General features: G+C 36.3%; 1 protein-coding gene across 1 annotated transcript in view; it reads left to right on the forward strand.

Moving 5' to 3' along the window:
* LOC114457716 (inositol-trisphosphate 3-kinase B) overlaps window positions 1-11,166 on the forward strand; it is a 28,507-nt gene extending 17,341 nt beyond the window's left edge. Inside the window, exons 6-12 of the mRNA XM_028439744.1 lie at window positions 1,926-2,028; window positions 2,215-2,252; window positions 2,332-2,507; window positions 4,147-4,351; window positions 8,013-8,114; window positions 8,408-8,479; window positions 9,828-11,166. Of these exons, the coding sequence (XP_028295545.1) occupies window positions 1,926-2,028; window positions 2,215-2,252; window positions 2,332-2,507; window positions 4,147-4,351; window positions 8,013-8,114; window positions 8,408-8,479; window positions 9,828-10,037 (906 nt within the window). The 3' untranslated portion in view covers window positions 10,038-11,166. The remainder of the gene's footprint in view (window positions 1-1,925; window positions 2,029-2,214; window positions 2,253-2,331; window positions 2,508-4,146; window positions 4,352-8,012; window positions 8,115-8,407; window positions 8,480-9,827) is intronic.
* Window positions 11,167-13,525: the final 2,359 nt, after the last annotated feature.

The raw sequence follows: 13,525 nt of genomic DNA on the forward strand, positions 1-13,525 counted from the left end.
GCCACTGAAGTGAAATGATGGAGAGAGAAGAAGAAAACATGTTTTCACTGACGCAAACAGTGAGCAGGGAGAGCTTTTAGATAAGTGACGTGGTTCTCCTGCCTGCCTGTGTGTGTGTGTGTGTGTGTGTGTGTTAAAGACCTTGGCCAGGGAAACCCTTACCCTTCCCTCCCCCAGCTAAGGGCTCCAGAGTTCACTTACATGTTATAAAACAACCCAAAAAAGAAAGTGTGAGTGCTTTGGGAGCTCCTGTTGGCCTCAGGGAGACCCCACCATGTATTTGTGTGTGTAAATGTGTGTATGTTAATGTTCCGTGTGTGTGTTTGCGTGCATGCGTGTGAAAGAGCTGAACGTTACATCTATAAAACCCAATTTATCCCCAAACCCAGGGAACTGGCGGCTCAGGGGCCACAACAAGTAAATGTACAAAATGACAGAAAAATACAAAACAAGAACAAGAATACTTAAAAAAAACAAAGAATTACAAAATTTCAGGAAAATACAGTTATTGTTTATTGTTCTTATTTGTTTTATTGTTTTTTAATTGGTTTGAACTCTACTTATTATTTTAATCTGTTTTAGTTCTATTTATTATTTTAAACCATTTTATTCTTATTTGTTGTTTTTAATGTGTTTTTATGTCTATTTATTGTTTTAGTGGTGGAGCTCATTTGTATTGTTTTGGCTTTATTGTTTTTATGATCTCATGTGCAGCACTTTGGGAACACTATGTTGTTTAAATGTGCTATATAAATAAAGTGGATTAGATTGGAAAACGACTACAAAAATGAACAATACACTAAATGACTCAGAAAAATATACAAAATTACAGAAAATGACAACAAAAGTATCCAAAAAGACGAGAAAAACACAAAAAAATGACTCAGCAAACCCGCATTACTAACAAACAAGCCAAATTGCAGCACAAATACACAATATGACTCCAAAAAACATGTATTTTTCACGAAAAATACACAAAAGGACAACAGAAATGCACAAAATGCCTTACAACGAGCAAATACAACAAACATACATAGAATGACAGAAAAAATTAGTATAAAAACGCTTTGTTTTTTCCTGTATTAATGCTCAGGTGGCTCATTATTCTAAATGCTGACATGAATGTTGATCATGTGACCTTCCTTTCAAACAAGCACATTTTTGTGGCCCCACTGTGATAATAGCTGCCTACCTCTGCACTAACCCAATGGCTCTCAAACTTTATTAGCTCAAGTTCCTCCTTTGTCCGACTACAACATTTTCCTTATAGAAAACTACTTAAAAACAACTATAGAACATAATAATGGAATGAACGAGTGATAACACACGTTTTAAAGAATCTCATTTTGTAAATAAGTGGAAAAAAACATTATTGTGATGTGGTTCCCAACCTTTTTGGATCGTGACCCCATTTTGATATCAAGAATTTCTGGCGACCCCAAAAATATTTTTTTCTAGAATTAGTTTTTGACCATGTTTGAGCTCAGATACATTTTTTTTAACTGTATTTCAGTTGAACTAGCTTTATATTTCCCAACGCAAAAGTATAGAAAAACTGTTGTCTAAGATTGTGTTGTTTGCATTTAAAAAAATAAATAAATAAAATTTCAAAAATCTATTTTAATTTTTCAGAAATTTCAGGCGACCCCACATGGGGTCCTGACCCTAAGGTTGAAAAACACTGATTTAGTGGCTCCTAATTTTTTATGATTTGGACTGACACTTTATTTGTTAATTTTACACTCTCTCTTTCTCTCTCATGTACCCCCTGCAGTACCATTGCGTACCCCTAGGGGTACATGTAGCCCTATTTGAGAAACACTGCCCTAACCTATTGTGTAATGGTTTCAATTTGAATTCTAGCAGCATGACTTAAAAAGCCTATTTAGAATATATAACGTATAACCACTGCCTGTGTTTTGTAGCACAAGTCTTGGAAGAAGATTAAAAACATGGTCCACTCGTGGTCGCCGTTTGTCATGTCCTTTAAGAAAAAATATCCATGGATCCAACTGGCTGGACACGCAGGTAGGAGACATACAGTCATGGATTGGTCTCATGATGCTTCCTGTGACTGCATCACAGTAAACTGTATCAAAGTAAAAGTGTGTCTTATGCTGTCTTTTGTTAAGGGGATGTATTTGTCATCCCATTTAAACATCTTTCTTTACAACAGCTATGTAATTAAAATGAGACTTTATTTCGTTTTAACAGGAAGTTTCAAGGCAGGTGCTAATGGACGCATATTAAAAGTAAGACCCTCTTCACCATTTTTCTCTATTTTTATTCTAAGTGAAAAGTAAAACATTTTCTACGGTTTCGTCGTCTCAGAAACACTGTGACTGTGAGCAACGCTGTTTGTCCCTCCTGATGAAAGACATCCTTCGTCCGTATGTCCCCGGTTACCATGGAGACATCGAAAAGGACGGCCAGAGGTACAACCAGATGGAGGATCTGCTGGCTGAGTTTGACTTCCCATGCGTGATGGACTGTAAGATGGGTGTAAGGTGAGAAAACATCACATTTGTTTGATTTGTTCTGTTACTGCTAAAAAGAAAGAAAAAAAGGAAAGAAAATAAATGATATAATAGAAACAAACATGACGCTAAATGCTCAATTCTCCTTAAACATTGTCAAGTGTATTTGAATAGATGTAAGTTTTAAATAGTGAAAACATGCAAATTCCACACAGAAATGTCCTTAACTCCACTCTGGGAATCAAACTCAGAGCCAAGACAAATAAACATAAAACATAAAATCTTCCATTTTGAATAAAAGGAAGAAAATGAAGAATAATAATAACAAAATCTGCCCCATTTCAACAAAATATTGATTAAAAATTCAAACATTCAAAGTACGAAATCAAAGTACAGCAAACAAGCTGCACGCCCAAATATAGGCTTACATCCTGCTACTATGATTAATTAAAATAAATTCATGAAATAAAATTAATAACTAATAATAATAATAATATATTTTTGCCACATTGGAGAAATCCAATCAGTACTCATGTGATCATGTGATGTTGCCAATTGATCACATCAAATCTGTCTGTGTGAATTTACAAACATTATTACCATCCAATATCAGGTTGATAAATGGTAATTGAATCATTAAAAATGTTCTAAATGTCATTTTAGTTGATTAAAACTAAATTATAACTGAAATAGTCGTGAGGAGTACCGGTCCATTTTTAGTAAAACTAAGAAGTTAGGTCAAAAGACTATAACTAAAGCTAAATCAAATGTTTATTAAATCAAATTAACACTGATTTTTACAAACATTGTGTTTTCTAAAACTGGATTGTATTTTAAATAGTCCTGATGACTACATTTTGACTAAAACTAAGTTGAATTTTAGTCAAATGACCAGAGGTGTAAAGAGTACTGATATATCCTACTCAAGTACAAGTAAGTCATACATAAAATAATCAAGTACAAGTAAAAAGTAGCTCAATTAAACATTACTCAAACTAAAAGTTAATAGTTACTTTCACCCCCCACGTTTATTTTTGGTAATAAATCTTACTACAGTTCCCTTCCATACAGTAAACATCTCATCTATGAACTTAAAAAGGAAGAGACAAAATCTTCCACAGTTGGAATGTCATCTAATTTATTTTTCCCAAAGGCATCTGTATAAAATTTTAATTTTGTCAAAATGTGCAATTCTTTTTAAAATAAAATAACACCAATTAATTCAAAAGTACAGCTACATTTATGAACTCTAAAACTGAGAAAATAACCAGCATTCAATGCTGTTTTGGTTTAATCTGATTGGTCGGCTATGATGCGATGCATTTAAATGTTGTCTGGTCATTTCATTTTTTGTAGTTTCACAATATCCTTTGATCATTTTAAAACAAAAAATAATCATTTACTCAGTAACGGTTGCGTGTAGAAATGTAACAAACTACTTTACTTCTTTTAAAATGTACAAGTAAAATGACTGATTAAGAAAGTACCCATAAAAGCAACTAAATTACAGTAACGTGACTACTTGTAATCCATTACTTTCACCTCTGCAAATTACTAATAACTAAAACTAAATCAAAATTTTCTGTCAAAATGATGAAGCTACGAACACCAAACTTTTGACGTTATTGTTTCGTTGTCTGACCCTTTTCTTCTTTTCCTCACTTTCCAGGACATACCTCGAGGAGGAGCTGACCAAGGCTCGTAAGAAGCCCACTCCCCGACCTGATATGTACCAGAAAATGATCGAGGTGGAACCAGACGCGCCAACGCCCGAGGAAAACGAGCAGAAGGCGGTGACCAAGCCTCGGTACATGCAGTGGAGAGAGACCATAAGCTCAACAGCCACCTTGGGTTTTAGGATAGAAGGAGTCAAGGTAAGACTCACACACACACACACCCACGGAGTGTGCTTGTGTGTGTTTCCTTCCCTCCTTTCTTTACCCATTTTGTTTGTCTCTGTGTTACGTGGTGTGTGTGTGTGTGTGTGTGTGCCTCCTTCAGGGGTTATGATTTAACTTCCTGTTTGGTGAGAAACTTCTTCTCAAGTATACGACACGTGCACGAGAACCTTTGTCATACATGAGTCCTGTCTGTAGCAGCTGTATTATCCATGGCATCTGGCACTGACGCACACACAACGCACACACACGCACACACAAATCTCCTTGTCACTTTGAGGGTCGTAGCTTTATAAGGATATTTTGCAGCCTCCTTCTGGTCTGTTGCCATGACACCAAGGGTTATCCCCAGCACAACAGTGTGCGAATGTGTGCGTGTGTGTCTGTTTTGCACATGTGAATACTGTGTGCAGCATGTCTATGTACGTGTGCGTGTGTGTGTGCATGTAGTAATCAGGTAAAGTGTATATTTGTGTGTCAAGTGTGAGACCAACAGAAAAAAAATCCTCTCCCGTATTTTGAACGAAAAAGGGAGAAATAGTCTTGCCTGTAAATAGCTCCTTGTTGCTGGGCATCCCACAGAGTAAGAACAGCTCCTTTTATTCCACTGTGAACAACCAGCTGACTGAACGCTTTTCTTTCGCTCTTCTATCACAACATTAATCAAATCCTCTTGAAAGGCAGTCAAATCTGCTTTTCAAATCTGAAAAATTGACATTTTTAGTCAATTTTCTTCAGGATGTTTTGTTAAAAGCAATCGTCTTATTTGGATTTGCGGTGAGAAAAGTTAAATCTGAACTAATGCTCTGCTGCTTTTGGGCAGGAGTTCAACTTCTGACAAAAGACATGAACAGACGTCTTGGTAATCTACATCAGGAGTGTCAAACTCACTTTACTTCAGGGGCCAAATACAGAGCAGTTTGATCTCAAGTGGGAAAACAAGTCATTTCACTATTACTGTGCCCTAGTTTGCACTTCTACGTATATATAAATATAAAATATGTAAGAAACCGACAATATCCAAGCAATAAGTGACATATGTCAACAAGGTTTCACTTTATATTTCCTTGATTTTGAGACAGATTTTTATTTATTTATGGAAAATGTTACATAATAATTTAATTTAAAAAATTTGTACGAATTCCGAATTTTTCCTCAACATTTTAACTTATTTAACAAATGACTGCAATCATGCTTTATAAGCACTGGGAAAACTATGAGCCCCTGCAAATATTGTTGAGTTTCCATGTTTTCTCTGTCGTTTTTATTTTCTCCTGCGGGCCGAATTGGATGCACCAAAAGACTGGATTTAGCCCCCGGGCCTCGAGTTTGACAGATGTGATCGAGATTATTAACTGTGTTGTTTCTACTTGTTCTTCTTTGAAATATAACACAGAGTAACTCTTCTCCAATTGGAATCGCCTAAAGAAACATGTTGATTCAAACATATATTGCATCCTGCGTGGGATCTACTGTATTTGATCATTATTGCTTGTATTTGGCCTGTGATCCTCATCATATACTTCTACAAAGTTTGTTTCTTTAAGTATAGGGCTGTATGACAAACATTTATGTGAAAATAGTCCAGCTGTCATGAAAACATGTTAAATGCAGAGGTGTAGAGTACTGATATATCCTACTCAAGTAGAAGTACTGTTACTTGATTGAAATTGTACAAGTACAAGTAAGTCATACATAACATACTCAAGTACAAATCAAAAGTAGCTCAATTAAATAGTACTCAAACTAAAAGTTACTAGTTACTTTCACCGCTTACGTTTATTTTTGGTAAAAAATCTTGCCACGGTTCCCTTGCACACAGTAAACATCTCATGTATAAACTTAAAAAGGAAGAGACCAAATCTACCACAATTAATTGGAACTTAATTTATTTTCCACAAAGTCATCTGTATAAAGTAAAAGGTTTGCTAAATGTATAATTTTGTTTAAAAATAAAATAACACCAATGAATTAAAACAGAAATAAGTAACTTTTACACTTTAATGAATCCTTCTCGTAGTCCCTGTGAGGGTAATACAAGTGTTTATGGGGTGATTGGGGGGTCTTTCATCTCCCCCTGCTGTCTTTGGCCAGAAAACCGCACTTACAACTTTCCCTGTCTCTAACCCGGTGGCAAGACGTACTGCTTTAAGGTAGCCTAATACAAACTAATGCTAGATTATGACCAGCCCCGTGGCTGCACACGGTTGTCTACAAATTCACTTTTGTCAAACTTATATCATGGCGGAGCCAGCAAAAAAAGGCAGAGAAGACCTTTGTCTGAGTAACGGAGCAACTCCATGCAGTGACAGCTCTCAGCAGCACGCGACGACGACAGTGTGTGTGATTGCGCAACAGGCATGCATACACACTTGCAACCCAGTGCTCCATTGGGCAACACACACACAAATATCCATCTATCTACCTATCTATCTATCTATCTATCTATCTATCTATCTATCTATCTATCTATCTATCTATCTATCTATCTATCTATCTATCTATCTATCTATCTATCCATCCATCCATCCATCCATCCATCCATCCATCCATCCATCTATCCATCCATCCAACCATCCATTTTCAGAGCCGCTTTGTCAGCACACAAACACATCACACACATTTCCACACTCCCTTCTGTATTACTCCCACATCATTCATTTATTTTGTCTCTCTTCCTCATACTGTTCACATGTTCACATGGCATTATATGTGTGAAAGCATCTTTAGTGTCACTGTTTTATTAGGATTTTTCAGTGATTGGTTGCTACCGTCTTGGGAGAGCAAAGGTGCGCATGTAGCTGTGGGGTGGGGCAGGCGGCGTGGGGTGTGGAGTGTTTACGACAGTGACATAACCAATAAGGGACCTTTAGGGGGAGCGACAAGCGCAAGTTACTTACTTCAAGAAAATAAATTCTTAGCTTCTAAGTATAGCTACATTTATGAACTCTAAAACTGAGAAAATAACCAGCATTCAATGCTGTTTTGGTGCCGTGCATTATGTTTAATCTGATTGGTCGGCTATGATGTGATGCATTTGATTGTTGTCTGGTAATTTCATGTTTTTGTAGTTTCACAATGTCCGTTGATCATTTTAAAACAAAAAATAATCATTTACTCAGTAACGGTTGGGTGTGGAAATGTAACGAAATGTACTTAAGCACAAGTAAAATGACTGATTTAGAAATATACTCAAAAAAAGTACAAGTACTGATAAAAGCAACTCAATTACAGTAACGTGAGTACTCGTAATCTGTTACTTTCACCTCTAGTTAAATGTGAGACGAGGACTCTTTCGGTCACTGATGGAATGACAAAGACCCTTCCTATGACTCCAAACCCGATGCTTTATAAATATCTTTCCTTCCTTTCTGTCTTTCCTGGATTCATTGTTGGTTTTTCCTTTCCTGCCAATGTCCTCCTTCCTCCTTCTCTTCTCTGTCTGCTTTATGATGACTTTATGAGGGCTTGCAGTTTATGAGGAAGGAAAGAAATACACACCAACAGAAAATGTAATTCCAGTCCTCCTACTACTTTAACTAGTTCACTGAGAAACTGCAAAGTATACAAACAGCCAACATCTCGTTTCATTATGTAAAACACAATAATGTCTACCCTCTTCTTTATTCCTTGATAGAAGGAGGATGGGACGGTGAACAGAGATTTTAAAAAGACAAAGACGAGAGAACAACTCACTGCTGCTTTTGAAGACTTTGTAAAAGGAAACAAGGACGTGCTGGTGAGTTTTTATTTATACTTTCTCTCTGTGTTTACCTCAACCTTTGAATAAATAACATCCTAGAAACAAAGTCCTTTTGTATAAACTGGTGGCAAACACTTTATAGCACAAAGCACCTAGGTTACATTGCTTTGCAGGCGTTTCGTGGAGATGTTTCCTAAATCTCACTGTATCTAGTTTTGTGACCTCACAGCTAACAGAACCCACTTCTGTAAATAATGGAGCAAGCAGTTACTTCAGAGAAGTGTATTTTTCTTCATGTATGTGTGCTTGTGTTTGTGTGTGTCTCCCAGAGATGTTATCTGGAAAGGCTGAAAGAAATCAAAGACACCCTGGAAATCTCTACATTTTTCAAGACTCACGAGGTGATGACACTTGACCCTGATACATGAAAAGATACGGTTCAGATTGGATTCAGTACTACATATTAAAAGTAGTATTGATAGGGATATGGCCATGCATTTTGTAATATGTTTCACAAACCATACATATTACGATGTAATAAGGCATGTCAGGAATTACTCTACATACTTCTTAAAAAGTAAATTAGTGTTTCCCAAGCCAATGTCTGTTTTTATTCCCATTAATCCAACTTGTTTTAAAGAACATTTTAAAAACCATCTCACACAAAGACTATGGCTGTTTTAAAAATCCATACTATACACTACATATTCAATGAGTATATACTGTCTACTATATAGTATAAGTATGATTATTATGGTGACTGTTCCCACTGAAATATACTTCCAAGTTTCCCAAGATACATTTTGAACCTCCAGTGACAAAAACCTGAGGCACACTTAAGGCTCAAATATACTCGGGATGACCCGGCGCACAACGGACTAAGCACATACTGCCCGCACTCCTCAGAGCTGACATACTTGGACGCATTGCTTCATGTCCCATGATTCTTAGCACTTCTAAGTAGTCTTTGTACTCCTGGCACATGTGTTAAAGGTGTCTCTGCTGCCGTAGCTCGTCTGCCAGTCTCTCCTCTAAGCTTGTGTTCATCTCTCCTGCTCTGTTTCACCAGGAGGGTGAAATATAGGACAGTGTTACATTTAATGCAGGACGATACAATGCTGAGCAGTGTTTATTGTGAAACCATGTACGCGGAGGAGTCAGTTTGTAAAATCTGAGTTTTGCATTTAATTGACCTGGAGGACTCCTCCGGACTCCGTTGTGCGTGTGTCTCCCCGAGTATGTTTGAGCCTTGAGGCTAAATATCTCTGTTGAATTTCCACCTTTGAAAGTTGGGTGGGATCTGATGCGTGATTACGCATTGTTTTGTTTTCGGGATGCATGTTTATTTAATTTTTATTAATTTTAAGGTTTCTTCTTGCGTCTAGTGCCTACTTTTCTTCTTAGCGCCCGCCACGTTGAAAACAAAGTGAGCGAATGTTGCGCAATACACAACACAATCATATCCGGGAGATGTCCGTAAAATTTCAGCAAAATCTCAGGCTTCGGTTATCCCGTGCGAATGCGCCACATAAAAAGCAGACGTTGGGGGGTGATTTATTTATTACATGTGGTCCGCAGATAATACTTATCCCGTGCGAATGGGGCTTTAGTATGAGTAGTAGCCTACATTAGTGTGCACCAAGACTGAACATAATCAACTTCCTGTTGCTAAACTCTTAAAGTGAAGGAATACTGTTACTGCTTCCTGTTTGCTGATTCCTTCCATTGTCTCCCTGTGTGTCCAAGCAGGTGATTGGCAGCTCCCTGTTATTTGTTCACGACAGTAAGGGAAGAGCCAAGGTCTGGATGATCGATTTTGGTAAAACCACAGCCCTTCCCGATGGAGAAGAACTGGACCACCGAGCATTGTGGGTAGAGGGAAACAGAGAGGACGGCTACCTTTATGGACTTGATAGTTTAGTGGACATCATTACCTGCATGCTGAACGCTGAGACTTGAAGTCTGAGTGAACATTGGGATTGACAGCCTAATTCATTCTTGATTCTTCTTGGAAATTCTTTGATCTTCAGGAAGGACACTTGTGGTGGAAAACCACAATATACAAAAGCCCCGCACAACTCTATCCATTCACATCCTGTTTATAGATCAGTTTTTTTTTTAGCCATTCACAAGCATCTTCTCAACACTTTAAGAGTGCGAGTGGAAAAAGTGGAACTCAAACTGTTAACAACAACAACTCAGTTCCCCATAAATGAGCCTCATAAACCAGCAGGTTCAAAAGGGTTAATGTTATTATGAGTCACATCTGTGTTTTTACTGCCAACATGTCCGCAGTGACTTTAGAATGTCTAAAAATACAATTTTAGAAATGTTTATTTTAAAGGCTAAATTAAACATTCTTTAACACTTAAAGTATGTGAGGAATGTTAGACATAAGGGCTTTTTAAAGCAAAAAATACATACATTCATTTAGAAACTGGGCTCCAGTTCTGGTCAGCCACAGATGGCAGTTTGTTTCACAGTCTTGCAATTCGAGATATTCTGGTATTTTTGTCTGATTGTTTCATCACATATATATCAATGACTACATTTATCAAATCATTGGAGGTACAACAAATCCAAAACACATCTACATTATTCACTTCATTAGTATCCCTGCCAATAAATCCTACGACAGATGACGTCATTGTTAGCTTATTTATCAGTATAACTGTTTAAAATTCACTGCCAACACAGTTTATTTTATTTTATTTTTTTGTCTTATTCAAGTTCCTGCTGTTGTAGCTGCAATTTGAAGTTTCCAAGTATTCTACTGTCCAAATGTGTCAAGCTGTTATAATATAATTGAATATAATTTGAAGCAAGATCCCTTTCACACAATATTATGAAATAAGATTATACATCACTGTACACTTTTAAATCAATACAGTGTACAGTGATGTGATCATCCATTCTGTCACTGTGTGTAAGGCTTAGCAGATGATTTGTGGTTAGATGCAAACCAGTGTTTTGGCCTTGTCTCCCATTCTTTCGTTCTTTGTTTTTCTTCTTTTGTTTTTTTCCATTTTTTTTTATTTTTTCACAATTTTTTCTTTTCACCCATCTTTTTCTTTTTCTTCCATTTTCCCCCCACATTTTGTTCTCTTTTCACCCTTTTTTTTTTTTTTCTATTTTTTGCTTTTTCTCATGCCTTTTTTTTTTTTTTTGTTTTAACTACGTCTCCATTTTAACACTGCTGCTAAATTCCCCTTTATCAACACATTAGATTCATACACCAGTGGCCGTCGCATGTCTTGGCTCGTCAAATTGCAGTTACATACATCGCCATTGAGAGATTTAAAATGGAAACGATGTAGCAAAGACAACTGTGCGTAGATTATTGGTTGGGTTTGCTTCACTACAGTCTGGCAATGGCTTTAAGTTGATCCATCTAATACATCTCCATGCCTGCTGTCACACAGTGCATTTATCCACCTGTACCATTTTTTTTTTTTTTTTGCAGCCATCATAATTTTTGTAATATTTCTGTAACCAAACACTCAAACTTTTTACTCTCTCTTTCTTCTGGAATTAGTCCCGAATGTACAGCAATATCTGCTTGGTTTGTTGTCGTTTACTGTATTAGCTGTGTTTTAAAGCTATTTCAGTCAAATCCTATTTAACACTTACATCCATGAACAATTCTATTTACTACCTAGTGCCTTTATCTTACAAACTGAAAAAAAAAACAACCATGTTCTTAATCTGTAATGTTCTCCATGGATTTCTTTACTGTTTCTTTTATTGGTGCATGTTTATTAGCATCCTAACTAGTTTGCTTTTAGTTTTATTTAAAGCAAGGTATTCTATTGTTTTAGTTCACTGGATACTGTGACATTTAAAGTTTTTAGACTGTTAAGTTGCTAGGGTTATTTAAGCATGTGTTCATTCTAGAGTGGATTCTCATACTGTAGAATAGGATTATGACATTTTGGTTTTGGACAGTTCATAATCAAATATTCAGGGAAGATATGGACAATATTTGGAAAAGGAAAAGTTCAGTTCACTGGGGAAAAACTCTTAAAAAAAAGTCTTAATGCAACATGTTTCTGATGAATAGTATGAGTTAAAAAGACTGCATGTGTTTATTTAGCCGAGTATTTAAGATGTAATGATAAATAACAGGTGGGCAAAGACACTGATCAGCTTTTTCAACAGTGCCTTCTTAAATAACTAACGTGTAAAAAATGTATCAGGTGTCTGTGGCCCTAAATGCACACTGATGCTATTGAAAGCAGTTAGTGTTGAAGTCTTGCCAGCTTGTGTATTTATTTGGATTGTTCTGTTTAAAATGTATATTTCTGAAGCAATTGTGTCTCTGCCTGATTTATCATCTATCTATTGAGTGACTTTTGGAGTTTTCATACATTTATTATCTAAAGAGGCAAAGATAGGGAGATGAAAATGCCTGTTTTTTTTTACTCACAAGGACACACACTTTTGTCCTTACTTGATAAATCCCACACATGCCCCAAATTTGCACCCCACACCTTTGCTATCTTTGCATGCTTAAGCAATGATCTTTTTCCATTCAAATTACAGCTGTCCACAAAAGCAGAAGCTACATCCGGAAATACAGAATTAGGATGACTATGGCTTGAGAACAAAAAGAAGAGAAACTATTGAACTATTTTTTTTTTTATATTAGGGTCAATGACAATGACATTTCATAAAATAGGCATATTTGGAACAAGTTTGCACAAATTTGAAATTATATACAAAACTACAAAACACAGGAAATAATGCCAAATAGCAACCTAATTATTTTCTACTTAACCTAAATATTAGCACGGTAGTCATAGTAAGGAGTGCTGTTTATTAATGGTGTAGTTCTATATTTTTGTTGAAATGAATTCTGAGAAAATAAGATGAATATATTACTATATTTAAAAAAAAAAAAGTTTATGACCTGCTTGGATATTAAAGGCAGCTCACTGGCGCACCCTGCTGTTGATCTTGTGGCAGTACAGTTTGTTTCCTCCAGTCCTCACACGTCATAAACCCAAGAAAAAGTATTGATTAAAAGATGATTATCGTGTAAATTCATAACTAGCACTATTTGAAGTGCTAAGCTGCACTAGGGCTGTTTATTATATAATAAAATGGCTCCTAATGTTGACAGAGGACCTTGTTCACGTAAAAAAAAAAAAATAATAAGTATTCCATGTAACACAGCTTCAGTGCAGTGCAGTATTGATCACACATAGTTGATGTGATTTCACATAATTGATTTCACACTGAGTGCGTCACGTTTTGGTGGAATATGTTGTTTCCCAAGTGAGTGCTGCGATTTTAAAAACCACAGGTAACCACGTAGACATCAACGGTAATGAAAATATTGCATGTATTTTATTTTTTATTTTTTTAAAGGTTTAATTTAAAAAGCTTCGCAATATCGTTTACTTTTTTTGGACAAAATTTCAATCAGGCACTCTCACAGAGTACTA

The sequence above is a fragment of the Gouania willdenowi genome, chromosome 24 (assembly GCF_900634775.1).
Source record: "Gouania willdenowi chromosome 24, fGouWil2.1, whole genome shotgun sequence".
NCBI classification, from domain to species: domain Eukaryota; kingdom Metazoa; phylum Chordata; class Actinopteri; order Blenniiformes; family Gobiesocidae; genus Gouania; species Gouania willdenowi.